General features: G+C 45.0%; 1 protein-coding gene across 1 annotated transcript in view; it reads left to right on the top strand.

Moving 5' to 3' along the window:
• GAD2 (glutamate decarboxylase 2) overlaps positions 1-14,760 on the top strand; it is a gene marked incomplete at both ends in the record, with an annotated part of 65,792 nt that overhangs the window by 37,039 nt on the left and 13,993 nt on the right. Inside the window, 4 exons of the mRNA XM_082619041.1 lie at positions 2,659-2,713; positions 4,071-4,187; positions 6,390-6,454; positions 13,134-13,212. Coding sequence (XP_082475167.1) covers positions 2,659-2,713; positions 4,071-4,187; positions 6,390-6,454; positions 13,134-13,212 — 316 coding nt within the window. The remainder of the gene's footprint in view (positions 1-2,658; positions 2,714-4,070; positions 4,188-6,389; positions 6,455-13,133; positions 13,213-14,760) is intronic.

Raw genomic sequence — 14,760 nt, 5'->3', positions numbered from 1 at the left:
CTATATGTTTGGCCCTTTGAGTTTGTTCTGGAAGCTTGGCATTTTCTTTCTAGGTAAAGCCAGCCTTTACCTGATCCTGGGCTGTCATACAGGTGACTGTCTTGTCCTGTTTCCTCATTTAAAAAATGAGACAATTAGACTAGAAAGAGGTCTAGAGTCCCTTGCAATTCTGACATCCCCTAATCTGTTACTTCTCCATGAGGTCTTACTGCCTGGGCTTCACAAAATATCCAGATGTGATTAGTGAGCAAATAGCGATTGTCAGGCCAGTCTCCCCAAAACTCTCCAAGGCAGAGAAGGTTAGTTGTGGTAGACTAGGTAACATATGGGACTTGCAAACAATTTCTGAGAATTCTCTCTCTCAGTTTTTATGTTTGCCTACAAAAATACTACGGCAATTTTAATGCACTTAAAACTTGATGTAAAAGGTAAATATAAGACCTGAATGTCCTCTGAAATTTGAACTTTTTGTTTCTGTCACGGTGGAGCAAGGTGTTTTAGCCCAGCCAGATCTAGGAGAGGCTGAAAAATCACAGCTTTGAGGGATGCTCCCAAGCCAAGCTGTGAAGTATAGGGAGACACATAGGGCATGAAAGGGCCTCCAGAGCCCTTTCCCCGACCCCCCGCCCCAAAGCCTGCCCTTCCATTCCCTCTGCCCTCCTTCAGAGGCCCATCTCACAGAAGTTCCCCAAAGGTGGGCTGCTCTGAATTAGAGTCATACCCTCAGCACCAAATATAATGCCCTTTGTTCCATTGCAGCCCAACTGACTAATCACTGGTGATGTGTCCATTGCCATTGCCAGGTAATTGCCTTTTAACTACCTTTCTTTGGAAAACAGCCTCACAAAACTCAGTGGTTCTCCATGCTTTCAGACCCAATGTCTACTTTATATGCCAACTATTATGTAATACCTTCTTTGTTAGCCTGAAATGAAAATTGTAGAAAATATAACTTACCTACTCACTGTGCCCAAATTATTTTTATGAAAAGGAGCAAGGTTAGGGGCTTCCCTGGTGGCACAGTGGTTAAGAATCCACCTGCCAATGCAGGGGACATGGGTTCAAGCCCTTGCCCGGGAGGATCCCACATGCTGCGGAGCAGCTAAGCCCGTGCGCCACAACTACTGAGCCTGCGCTCTAGAGCCCACGAGCCACAACTACTGAGCTCGCGTGCCGCAGCTGCTGAAGCCTGCACACCTAGAGCCCGTGCTCCACAACAAGAGAGGCCACCGCAATGAGAAGCCCATGCACCGCAACAAAGAGCAGCCCCCGCTCGCCGCAACTAGAGAAAGCCTGCACAGCAACGAAGACCCAACACAGCCAAAAATAAATAAATAAAATAAATAAATAAATTTTTTTAAAAAAGGAGCACGGTTAGAGAAGTAGTTTATAATAAGACAACATATTTCAATAGGTAAAGCTTAAGTGAGACCACACTAGAAGCTCTAATGGAGTAGCCCAAATGCTAGCCCTGTGTCTAAATCTATATCTACCTAAAATCACAAGGACCACCACAAATGACTGTGGAGCTAGTGACACATTCCAAAACCTCACTTACTGTCCCCTAAATGCCAGTAGCTTCCCCAACCATTTATTGTGACAAACGCCTCCCCATCATTTATTTTTCCAAATTGTCTTCTACAAACCTAGATCAATGGCCCAGATGTGAAAAGTTTAGCCAGTTTAGCAATGTCAAGAGAGCTATTTTAGTTTAAAGAATAGTTCACAGCCTCCAGTAACATGCAGCTACTCTGTCCTTTGCTTGGTTTTTTTTTTCCCAAAATCTTGGGGTAGGAATGTCATAATGCATAGTGACCATCTCAACAATAAAAGCTAACATTTATGGAATACTTCCCATATGCCAAGCACTTAAAAAATTTTTTTGCATTTATTAAGTCATTTAATCCTCATAACTCCATAATACCCACAGGGAAATTCAGTAACTTGACTAAGATCACACATCTAGCCACATCTAACTTCTTGTAGAAATCAACTCCTTTGATTATTATAATAGTGAGGGTTTTTTTTAACATCTTTATTGGAGAATAGTGAGGTTTTATAGTAAGCAAAGTACTATCTGTGTTTCTATTTTAGGAAAGAAACATTTCAGAGATGAAAGGATGTTTCTTTCTCCAATGCCTGTCTGCCTGTTTGACATTTGAGTCCATGAGTTCTTGGCCTGCTTTGTGCTTTTAGCCCCTGGAATGTAATTAGGTAGCTTTTGACAATATTTTCATCCAAATGATTCAGAGCGGATTTTCTCTTCTTGGCGTTTCATCTCTATGTGAAATTGCAGGTCCATTCACTGGAAGATGTGGAATGCAAATCTTTTTCTGAACTCTGCTTTCATTGCCAAAAGTCTTGCTCCAAAGCAGGTTTGTTTTAATCGAATTAAGAAATGACCTAAAAAGCAGGCTCTGTGCAGAGTGGAGAGACGTGTGGACAGTGAGGTCGGGCATCTCCTAAACGTGTCAGAAATTACAGTCCAGCATCATTCAGGGAGGAAATACCTTTCTTTCTGGAAACAACCGAGGAGTTGTTCTAACTGATCATTATTATCAATGATTTAAGGTTGGACTTCTACCCTCCTGCGGCTCCTTGTAAAGACAACAAAGGAAATTATTCGAAGCAAACTTGATATACTTATTTTCCTTTCAGGGGGAAAATGATCGCATCTGATCTTGAAAGAAGGATCCTTGAAGCCAAACAAAAAGTAAGTTTTTGAAGGGAGCTTTATCCAGCCCATAACAAGCTGACGGTATGTATTTCTGTTTCCATCCAGTAGAGAACACATTTTTGTTTTATTTTTAAAAGAGAATATGGAATTTTGCATTGTCATTACTTATTTCTCTGAGTGATAGGCTCTGCTTTGAAAAAGTCTAAGTTACTGAATAAATACCATACACAGTGATACTGTAACAGTTTCCAAAGGATTTTTCTTCCCATGTGATGAGGATTGGCATTAAACAGACACATTGGAAAGACCGTATTCACAAGGGGAAAATCCCAGGAAGCTAATTTAGCATATGGGAGTTACTGTGTGTGGTTATTTGAAAAGGGCCCATATTTCCTGCCTAGACACATGTTGATGTGTTGGCCCTTCAAACACCTTATTTTTCAGGAAGCAATTCAGTACTTGTTTTTAGAAGGGACAATTTCTGAAGACCTGCTAAAAATTCCTACAAAGCTCTAGGAAGTCATTTACATCCCTGGATGGTTCACAGGCCAGAGCTTTTAGTAGATCTAATCTACAGTTCTTAGTTCAACGATATAACACACGAATTGTACTATTAGGATCTCAGGAATAATTATTAATTTTCATATGCCCTTTTCCCCCCTACAAAGTGGCCGCCGCATCCTTTCCCCTTGTCCTGGTACTGGAACCACTTCTAGTCACATAAACCTTTGCTGCCACCTAAAGACTGACTCTGTAACGTCAGGTTCCATCATGAATTTGAGGCATTCCTGGGCCATCTTTCAGCAGTGGCCTATTATTTCTATCAATTTTCATTTAGCCACGGCCAGACAGACTGAGCCAACTTAGACAGATAAAAGTCATGGCTTACTGTTTAGCCCCAGGTGAAGCCTCTCCTCTGAGACTCCAAATAGGAATAATGGGCTGGTCAGAGTTCTTCCCTTTGTCCTCTTGACTGCTCACTCTGGAAGATTTATTACATTCAGAGGCCCTGTTATGAAAAAGGAAGATTAGAAAAGTAAACGGGGGTGGGGTAGGGAAGGACAGAAAGTCTCCCTGGAATATATCAGTGGTTTGTGGGCACCACGAAGCTTACTTACCTCTGAGTCCAATGTAGTCTCTTCTGAGAACCAGAAGTCTGTTCTCATAAGGCAACTGGCAGGGCCAACAGAATGGCCTGGAGAACCTAGACCCTGGAAAACGAGCCTCATTCCTACTAGGCTTCAAGGTGTGTAACCCTCCTGATGGTTCCAAAAATGCAGATGTGTATGATAGGAGGAGAATGTCCACTGTTTTTTTTAATGAGCTTTTTAAAAGAATCCTTTGACCACCACCCCCCCATTTTACAATATTTGGGGCTCTCTCATTTGCGCAGGGATTTGTCCCTTTCCTTGTGAGTGCCACGGCTGGGACCACCGTGTATGGAGCATTCGATCCCCTGTTAGCTGTTGCTGACATCTGCAAAAAGTATAAGATCTGGATGCACGTGGATGTAAGTATCCCGTAGGGACTGCCGCTAAAATGTCCTTGCACATTTTTTCACGTGGAGCTCATGGAATGAAATGTATTCTCTCTATGTTTTTACTTTAGGAGTTTATTTTCAGGATGGTGATAGTTAAGCTTTTAAAAAATCACAGAGACAAAGTAGTACACAACTCACACTGTACATAACATTCGCTGGAAGCAGTCTGAGGCTGATTATGCCTTAACTTTCCCAACAGGATAATATTCTTATTTCTATGACCAGGACCTGAGCTGGGCACTTAGTTCTCAATTCATTGGACCATAATGTCCAAGGAGGAATATGGCCTATGTACACACACACACAGTACACACATGCAAAGCTTACTTCCCTATGAGAATGGTCCAAAGAATAAATAGGAGTTGCATTTATATAGGAAATCCAATGGATGAAAAAATTCAGCTCAAGTCAGAGACTAGTATAATCAAAGAGGAAAGCAGACTTGACAACTTGCTATGAAATATGAATCCAAATTTCCAATTTTTTATCTTGGTCAGCTAGTAAGATAAACTATATGTGAGATGTTTTGACTGCAGGGTTAGTCACAGCAAAAAATAATGGAGATGCACCCATCAAGACATTTCCAAATGAAAAAAAATGTCAACTTTCAGAAGGACAGATTAAAGGGATTAAAGTTTAGACTGGTATGACTCCAAGTGTGGCTCCAAGATCAGCTGCTCTCTGCAAACTGTTTAGGACCCACCATGAGATAAGGAATCAGTGCCAGATCATCTCTATGCACAATGCTTGGTTCAGCTGATGTGTTTTCCATTGTGAGACTTTCTCGACGCAGGAAGCATAAGTTGATTTACATTCTGGTGCAAGAGGCTTATGTTATATAGAGTAGACTGTTTTGAGTAGATCATTTTGGCTTTATAGTAAGCATTCAGACCAAATTAATTCCTCTTTCTTCATGAGCAGAAAACCTCCAGAGGCTACGTTAGGTAAATTTCCATTACCCCAGAGTTATCCTGCACCGCAATTTCCAGTCTTCTTTTCCTTCCCTGATTCACAGTGTGAGTTGTTCTTTAGCCTACCAGAGACCCCTTTATTTCACACATGAAGACACTGGGAAAAGGTTGACAGACCCAAGTACCATCAGTGACCTGGGTCTTGGAACTGGAGAGCCTATGAAACCTCACTAGCTGATTCAGGAAGAGGATTATCCTGACAGCTTTAAAAGCAGCAATGTGTGTCCCGAGCCAGCAGGCAGTAGGCTCTCCTCTAGAATTTCTACTTAAAATAGAAGTTGGAGATATTTTAACCAGTTGTATTAGCTTTCTTTGAAACGTATCAAATTTACCACTCATTATCCTTACTGTTTATAATTCTATAATTAAACTGGAAAAAAATCTTAAAATATTACACATTTGGAAAACTGGATAATTTTTCAAAGTGTTAAAGGACTGAAATTACAACAAAGAAAAGAATGCAATTATACCCAGTTTTTTTCTTTAAAATTATCCCAGGATTATTTTTACACCCAAAGAATGTTAACATTTTCCAATGAATCTCCATCTTTACATCTGATCTTTGAAGGAGATCATTACACCAATTCAAATCTTCAAACCTGAGTACAAATTTTTAAAGGAGCACATTCTTTATTGCTCAACTAATTGGCTGATACAAATCTTGCCTGCTTGCATTTTTTTTTTTTTTTGGCTATTAGTTTTGTTTTGGCTTTTGGTTTATCTTATCCAAAATTACACATCAGTAAAATAGGCTTGGAAGGTGTCTCCTCCCCCTGGAATCATGCAGACTTGTCAAAAAGAGTTTTCCTTGCAACTTGAAAGCAGTTTAAAGGGTCCCAGCCCACCTTATCTACTCTAAACTGTGGAGATACTAGGGTTTCTAGTTCTGAGATTATGAGCCTCACTAAGACTGTAAGACTGAGTGGTGGTGATAGGTTGGGGGAGGATCTTTCTCCTTCTCATGTAGACTGAGGAAATGTTTGGCTCTTTACATCCATAGAAATCTGAGGTGGAGCCTGAGACCTTAGAATAGCCCCCCAGTTTAACCTTTGGAAGTCTAGTGGCCAGTCTCCAAGTTACCTGGGGTTGAGGCTGTACCTTTCACCCTATGCAATGCTTGCTGTTCCAGAAGACACCAAACTCTAGAAATCCAGGCAATTTAAAACACTGCCTTTTTTTTTGTATGCTCTCCCTTTTCCAGGCAGCTTGGGGTGGGGGATTACTGATGTCCCGGAAACACAAGTGGAAACTGAGCGGCGTGGAGAGGTACACACATTTTTTCTTGTTAACAACCTAAAGTGTGAAAGCTGAATGTGAAAAGCAAATTACACCCAATTTCCAGGAACTGTTGGTGTACAGATGAGCCCATTCTGTGCAGTACCTGTGTGCCTTATGTGCTCATGTATGCATGAATATTATGTGTAGACAACGAAGAAATTAAATCCCATACCAAGTGACCCAAGTGGAATGTTTCTCAAACATAGAGATTCCTAACTGGCCTCCATGGTTGGCCAGAGGACTCAGGAATGACCTTCCTGGGATCTCTGAACCAACTACCAAAACTGTTTGAAACTTCAGGCCGTCCACTGTTTTCTAGGGAGATATACAGATTTCACGTTTCATGAGAGGATAATATCCACTGCTTTAAAGAAACCAATAAATAATTTTGTGAAGCAAATAAGCACATTGTAATTTATCAGCGTTGAAAGAGGAGTTTGGGGTTTAACGTGGTCCCTTTACTTACAGTGAAACCTGCTTGTGATAACATCATCTGATAGTTTCATCCCCATAATAATGTTTCTGGTGTAGCTCTGTTTGATGCTGCAAAGCACCTTTTATTCAGAGACTAAGCAGTAGACCATTGAGAAAAGCTGCAAAATACAAAGGAAATAATTTTTGATTAGCGTAAAGCCTACTCAGGGCCAAAGGAAAAAGGAAAAGAATTACAGAATGCAAAATCAGCCTCAGCCTTTAGTTCTGGCCCACGTGCAGAGGGAGCTCAGAGTTCCTGGTTCTCCCACCACAACATGGCAGGTCAAGGACAGTGGTGAGCTCTGACACTCCGGGCAACTGAGAAAGCCTGGATTCATCCAGGGCTGCCCACTGCCCACTGTGCCCTGCCCAGTAGCCAGATGCTGCCCAGGAAGAGTTTCCCCCTGGCTCTGCCTCTGGACATCTTGGCACCATTTCTGTAGAAGAGAGGCAGGTGGAGCTCAGAAGCGTCTGGAAGCACTGGGCAGGCAGGGCAGCCAGGCCAGAATGAATGGCAGGGTGGGCTGTGTGACATCCAGGCCCACCCACATGTAGAGAAGCCGTGGCTGCGGAAGGAGGGCAGAGGCAAAGTCTGGGGCACTCTGCCGCAGTAGCAGAAAGAAGGCTGGACAGGCCAGCCCAGGCCCAGGTCGGCAGGGTTGTGTCTCTGAGTCTGCTGCCTGCCCTCTGACTGCAGGTGTCAGTTCAGGTGTGAGTGGATGAGGACAGGCACGGCCCCTTCCCAGAGGGAGCCAGCTTTAGGTCTCTGCCTCTGGTCCATTGGGCTGAATTCCTTTTTTCATGAAGATCTGCCTGAAACCAGAAGCTTAAGGACGAGGCAGTGAGCTAAACAGTGAGAGAGAATGAAGAAGAGAGAACCATTCAGAAGGTGCCTTTTCAGAGGATCAGAACAAGAATTCAATTGACGTGCTATCGAGAGAAGTGGCCTGGACACAGAACCTTCTCGTCTTTGAGTCCCTTTAAATTGAGCAGCCCAAAAAGTGAGAGGCTGTTACCGTACCTTTCACACCAGCTGTGAGTCCAAGTGCTGATGGCCAGCCATGGAGCCCCCTCGACCAATGATTACCTGAAAGCTCACTAACTCACCTACCCTTGGCCTTGGAAAGATAAACACCGATGTGCTTTTGTACTAAAGACTAAAGACTTTTGGAGCAAAGCTTAGAACATTTGTCATGGGACATAGCGGCCTCTCTAATTGCCACAATTCTTGAAACTGTGTTGTAAGTAAATCTGCTAAGTGGAATAGCCAAACAGGAAGTCTTTTTTAAAAACGAGGGACTGTCGGGACTTCCCCGGTGGTCCAGTGATTAGGACTCCGAGCTTCCACTGCAGGGGGCACGAGTTCGATCCTTGGTCGGGGGGTTTAAGCCGAACCCCCTCAGCCATCCATTGATCTGAGAGAATCCATCTCAGTGACTCATCAGCCACAGGCACACTTTCTTTGGTGAATAAGCTTGTAAGGCCACGGGACACCTCTGGCCATAACGTGCGTGGACACACGTTTAGGAAAGAAATTTGCCTCACTTGAGATGTTACGTTTTTCCAAGCACTAGGACTCTCTCTAAAGTGGAGGAAATCTGTGGTCGATTCCTGTCGCCAAATCCAGAGGTGCACCAGTGGTCACAGGGATCCCAGAGTACCGTCCTCGTAACAAAATGGCACAAGCATCCGGAGCCCTGCCTGGCATCCCCTTCGAGAGCCAACCCAGTTCTCAGAAAGCACCTTTCTTCCCTGAAAACAGTGTCAAGCTATTTAGGGATGCTGTGGCTGAGAGAGTGCCGGGAGCCCTGGCACTCCAGAGCATGTCTCTGGGTACTGTAAGGGACCCTTCTTTAATCCCTCCTGGCAGCAGGCTGCTGTGTATCTGGAAGAGCCCGTTGTTGTGGTCCACTCTCAAGACTTTCTGGCCAAGCTGAAGGTTCCAGCACAGATTCTGCCGAATTACCGATTATTACTCTCACTCCCACTCCTGAAACTCGGTTACCGGACCTCTGTCACAGGCGAGCCACACCTCAAGGCACAGCGCGGGCCCAAAGTCAAGTACGACACGAAGCCTATCTTCAAAGGGTTTCGAATCTAGTAGGGAGACTGCAGTCAACCGTGGATTACAATTCAAGGCAGAGGAATTAAAGGCTCAAGAGATGGATCATTCCTTCTAACCAGGGTTATTAGAGGAGAGGAAGCCTTCCCCCGGGGGCGGGCAGTGGAGCCTCATCAGGCAGAAGCAGAGGAAGGGTGTGAAGGTGAAGGGGAGGGGCACGGGGGTTCGAGAGGATCCTTGGCGATAGTTCAGACAGGTCTGCTTGGAGACTGAGATGGATTCATGGCAGTGACCAGGGAGCTAGTGGAGGCTCCAGAAGAAGTCCTGCCCAGTGAGTCTCAGCGGACGGCCTGGCCGCAGAGCCAAGTCCAGATCACCGTAAACCCCTGAGCTGAGCATCACTGCTGTGTGAGCCATTATTACGCACGGAGAAAGTTCTATTTCTCAGGTTGGGGAGAAAACCAGGAAAGGCCCTGCCGTAGCAGCCATAGTGCGGGTCCAAGGAGAGGAGTGGCATCACCTGCGCTTTGGAAGGGCTCCTCTGGCTTCAAGAGGAGAAGGAGGCCAGGACTGGCTAGGAGCTACTGGGCATATCACACAGGTCCAGGTGCAGGAGGTAGCGGAGGGGAGAGATGCTGCGGGTGGGAACCACAGCAGCCGCAGCAGCAGCAGCAAGGGCAAGGAGGCCATGAACCCAGGAGAGTTGCTTTATCGGGGGCAGGATGCGCGGTCAGAGACCTGCTCTTCAGTGTAATTTAAAGAACCGCTGCTTCTGCTTCCTTTACTTGCTTCTGAACTGTCTCGGGTGTGTATATAGAGAAGTCACACTGCAGGTACACTAAGAACACCAGATGTTACAGATGCCGAAGCACGATTTGCATCTAATGCTTTTTTTTTTTTTTTTGCCTTGCTGTACTTTCCAATATTTTAGGAAATTCCAGAGAGTTTCCTCTTTGACAGATTTTACAGTTTTGTATATCATATTGAAAAGCGTGAGGGACAGTTTTTTTGGATACGTCTTTGACTGAGCTAACTTTAGCTTGTTGCATATAAAAGACCTTTCTCAAAGGTGTTTTGCATCAAGAGTCTACCACCATCATTCTGGGAGTATATCAAAACTACCTGGGGAACTTTTTCAATATGCATATACCAGTCACATCCCAAGGACACATTGCAGACTCTCCAGGGTTTTGAGTGAATACCTGTGGCATTAGGTCATGGTTCGAGCAAGACCCTGTGTAGACAGGCAATGGCTTGAATCCCACTTGCTGGTTGTGTACCCTTGGGCAAGGTGTCTCTCCATCTTTAAAACTTGTACAATAACAGTAGGTACCTCACAGGGTTACTGTTGTATGGATTAGATAAACCAATCCATCTGAATCAATTAGAGCAGTGCCTGTCAATAGTAAATACATAGTCAATGTAGTTAGCGTGTGAATACTGAAAATTTTCCAAATGATTCTCATACACACACACACACACACACACAAAATCTAGCACCAAAGTACTACAGAATAAAGTGCTTTATACAGAATTAAAAAAAAACTGCAAGGGGTGATATCAGTAGAGGGAAAAAAAGAGAATGAAACCCAAAACACTAAGGTTTGGGAGCTGGACGCTTGGGAGGAAACGGGTGCGAGGAATCGAGGCCCAGGATAGAGGAGAGAGGGAAGATCTGAAGGATGAGGAGGGAGCAAGTTAACGAGTTCACTTGGGATCGTCTGAGTTTGAGGTGCCAGTGAGGGCACTGGGATATGTCACGAAACGGCCCTAGGGGGCTCAGCTCTCTCCGACTTTCAGAAAATCACAGAGGACTGAATCCCACGGCAAAACATTTTGAAATGAACCCGAGGCTGTTTTTTCCCAAATTGCTAACATTTCTCCAGTAAACTAATGCCCTGTCTTTGAATCACTCTGTGCATCTTTTTGCACCTTTATGAGGCAGCCCCTCTGAGAGAATTCAGTGACCGGTCGGTGTGAGTCTTGGCAGCTTCTAGTCTAGAAAGACAAATGGGCCGCTGCAGGGAAATAAACACCCTCAGTCAGAGCTGTGGAGAACAGCTATTTTCTTCTCCATCAGGTGCCATTACTGAGAAAGCTGCGTTTCATCAGGATCAGGCATCTAGCTATAGAATATTATAGAGTGTACAGAATGACAGTGTATGTGTGCCCAGCGTCACAAAGCTCGTGAATGATAGAGTTGAAATCAGTAGCAAGAGCCAACCTTATTTGACGTTCACTGTTTGTTGGACACAGTTATAAGCCCTTTACCCAAACAATTTACCATTATTCTCTTTTTAGAGACAAGGAAATCAAGGCACAGAGAGGTTAAGTAACCTGCTTAAGGTCGCACAGCTAGGAAGTGATAGAAGCTGAATACAAACTCGAGCTCCCCTCCCTTAACCACTATTTTCCTACAGCTCAGAGCCCAGGTTTCTTGACTCCGGGGTCATTCTAAAGATCAAGGAGAGGTTTTCCTAGAAAGAGCTTTTCAATATCAGTTTTTTAAAAAAAAATTATTATTCCTGAAGTCTTTTAGTCCAGCATGCAGGGGTGTAGCCATCTGGCCATGAACTGCTTTCGCTTCTTTCCCTGATTCCAACACATCTGACAGCCAGTGTCAAAGCTAAAGAAAGACCAGACAATGAGCTGGACTATTCATCCCTTCAGATAAGATCCCCAGGCCAGTAAGTGTTCTCTGACTGGCCAGTGATGACCGCCATTCATCAACTCGATGAATGGGATCTTTCCCAGCATCTCATTTCTTCCCAAGGTTGTCACACCTTGAGTGCCGGGAACAGGGTGAGCCCCAGTCTGTTGCTCAGCCAGGAGAGGGCCAGCAACGTGCAGCGCCCTGGAGACAGCTGCCACGGATGGTCCTACTGCTTTCCTTCCTCCCGTGAGTCTGTTTATGCCAAGGTCGCGTTCCCGAGGCTCTTCCTCAAGGATTCTCTGTCTCTCAGAAGACATGCGCAGAGACTCCTGTGAAGAGAGCAGCTGCTTTCCCGGGAGCTGGGGGAGGAGGGGTTTGGAAGAGCATAGCAGGGAGTTGAAGAAGGCTGCAGAGACCCTACTTGATCGGCCTTAAAAAATAAGTGGGATTTAACCAAGTGAAGCAACGGGAGATGACATTCTAGGAAGAGGAAATAGCACTAGGAGACCCAGAAGCATGAGAATAGAATTTCCTGAGAACAAAACATACTCTGGTGTGATGGAAAGTGGTACGGCAAACTGACAGGACTCAAGACTGGCCCCGTGGCCTGGGGTCACCTGTGTGGACACCGTGAGCCATACCCCGCAGTTTGGAATTTAGGCCAGAGGCAAAAGGAAAGAGAAGAGGGCCGTAAACAGAGCTAGAAAATAACTATGGTACCGGGTGGAGGATGAAATGGAAACCAAGCATCAGTTAAGACAATATATCCAGATTAAAGTAATAATAATAATAATTATTATTAAAGGACTCTGTACCAGGACTATGGTTTAGGCTTTTCAAATAGCATAAACCCCTGAGCTGAGAATCGCTATTACTGATGGGAGAGCATTCTATTTATCAAGTACGTTGGGACAAAATAGATTGAAGGCTGCTGTAGGAGCCGTAGCTCATCTCCCCCGCGGTCCAGAAGGATATCTCTGGATGAGACAAGAGGTGGAAGCAGGGGATGAGCTAGAAGCTGTTACAAAAGGACACATTTGAGCCATTTGGTAATTGACTGGGAATAAGGGGGAACTAGGTTGGGAAGAGAACGAAGTTCAGCTGCGGAATGAGCAAGCGCTCTGAGCTCCAGGGCAGGGCTGTTGTGTCAGAAGCAGGGACACTGGAGGCACAGGAGAGCCCCTGCCTGGTGCCCGGCTCCGTGGTGACCACAGGAGGGACCCTGGACTGGATGATCCCAGTCACTCAGAGAGGTCCTCAGACCACCATGGAGGCTGAATGGAGATACTAGCCCTCACCTACTGTCTCTGCAGACAAAGAAAAAGTTGCAGATTGAAGAGTCCACTTCTCGTTGTGTACATTAATGTCATGCTGGAGTCTGAGCAACAGTGCCAAGAACCTTGAGCTCTGTTGCCCATCGCAGGGTCCTCTGTGCCTGCCACGGGTCCCACCCTCTTAACGTCATTTCTTTCCTTTAGGGCCAACTCTGTGACATGGAATCCACACAAGATGATGGGCGTCCCTTTGCAGTGCTCCGCTCTCCTGGTTAGGGAAGAGGTACGTCTGTCCTGACGCGTGGCCCGGCCCGTAGGTGGGGTTGTATAGAGTAAATGTGTGTAGGGACAAAACCAGCATGATTTCACAGTCTGGAACAGTGAGCCGCATCCATAAAAAGGGGAGATTGTTAATTAGGGTAATTGTAAGGTCCTGCCTTTCTGTCCAAATATAGGATGGTTGTATTTTGACGAGACAAGACAGGCGTGTTCCATGAATGGCTAAATTGTTGTACTTGTGAAAAAGGCGTAGGACATTAGGTTGTACTCTGCAGGGTCAACGGTGGGTCAAGAGAGAAATACCATTCAAAAAATAGTAATGGGAGGGGCTTCCCTGGTGGCGCAGTGGTTGAGAGCCCGCCTGCCGATGCAGGGCACACAGGTTCGTGCCCCGGTCCGGGAAGATCCCACATGCCGCGGAGCGGTTAGGCCCGTGAGCCATGGCCGCTGAGTCTGCACGTCCGGAGCCTGTGCTCCGCAACGGGAGAGGCCACAACAGTGAGAGGCCCACGTACCGCAAAAAAAAAAAAAAAAAAAAAAATAGGAATGGGATAAAAGAGGTGGAGTTTCAGGATGAGGGAGGTGGCAGTTCCCCACTGTCCTTTGGTTAAACCACACCTGGAGTGGTTTGCTTAGGTTACTGTCAAATCATACAGGGAACCCCATCAAGCTAGAGCTCGAACAGTGAGGAACATTAGTTAACATGGAAGAGAGGTGGTTGAAGGAACTAAAGATGTTTCATCTAAAAAAAAGTTAATTTAAAGGGCTGAGAGGAAGGAAGCCTTTGCAGCATAAATGTCTCAAGTGGGAGAGATTCGTTTTTGTTGACGCTTCAGGGAGCTGGGTTAGTAACACTGGATAGTACAGCTTTGATGGTAAAATCAGAATTACCATGATTTGAGGCCTGACTTGGGATCAATAAAAGGAATGCTTTTCTACAAATGAAACTGCCCAACCAGGGGAGGTGACTGAATGGACATTGGGCAAACACTTATTAGTAAGAGGACAGAGAGATAGAAGGGGAAGGAATAGGAACTTCCCTGGAGATCCAGTGGTTAAGACTCGGTGCTTCCACTGCAGGAGACATGGGTTTGACCCCTGTTCGGGGAACTAAGATCCCGCATGCCTTGTGGTGTAGCCAAAAAAAAAAGGGGGGAGGGGAAGGAATGCTATAAGATTCTGTGTTAAGAGAGTTCTCGGTTTTCAAAAAGCTTGGGATATATTAGCTTAAAGAGTTAAAAACAAGTTTCATTTCTTCAGGGCATATCAGAGCCTTCAGTTGCTGACATATATTATAAATATCTAAAAAGAAGGTATTTATGATAGTTTCCAAAGTGTACTTGACCAGGGGAATTTCTTTGACGGCAACTGTTTTACAGCCAGCAGCTATTCACGTATTTTAAATAGTTTAGGATATAATGGCTCAGAATCAGGACACTGTCTCACCTCTATGTGACTTTTACTTACCCTTTTGTACAATGAGGCTGGTGCTGTCCCACCTTCTAGAGGTCATGTGCTTTGCGTTGCTTTTCCTATCCCAGTAGAAGCTGGT

The sequence above is a fragment of the Mesoplodon mirus genome, assembly GCF_964341445.2.
Source record: "Mesoplodon mirus genome assembly, chromosome: 4".
NCBI classification, from domain to species: Eukaryota; Metazoa; Chordata; class Mammalia; order Artiodactyla; family Ziphiidae; genus Mesoplodon; species Mesoplodon mirus.
The sequence above is the reverse complement of the archived record's forward strand: the minus strand, read 5'-3'. Positions and strand labels throughout refer to the sequence as shown.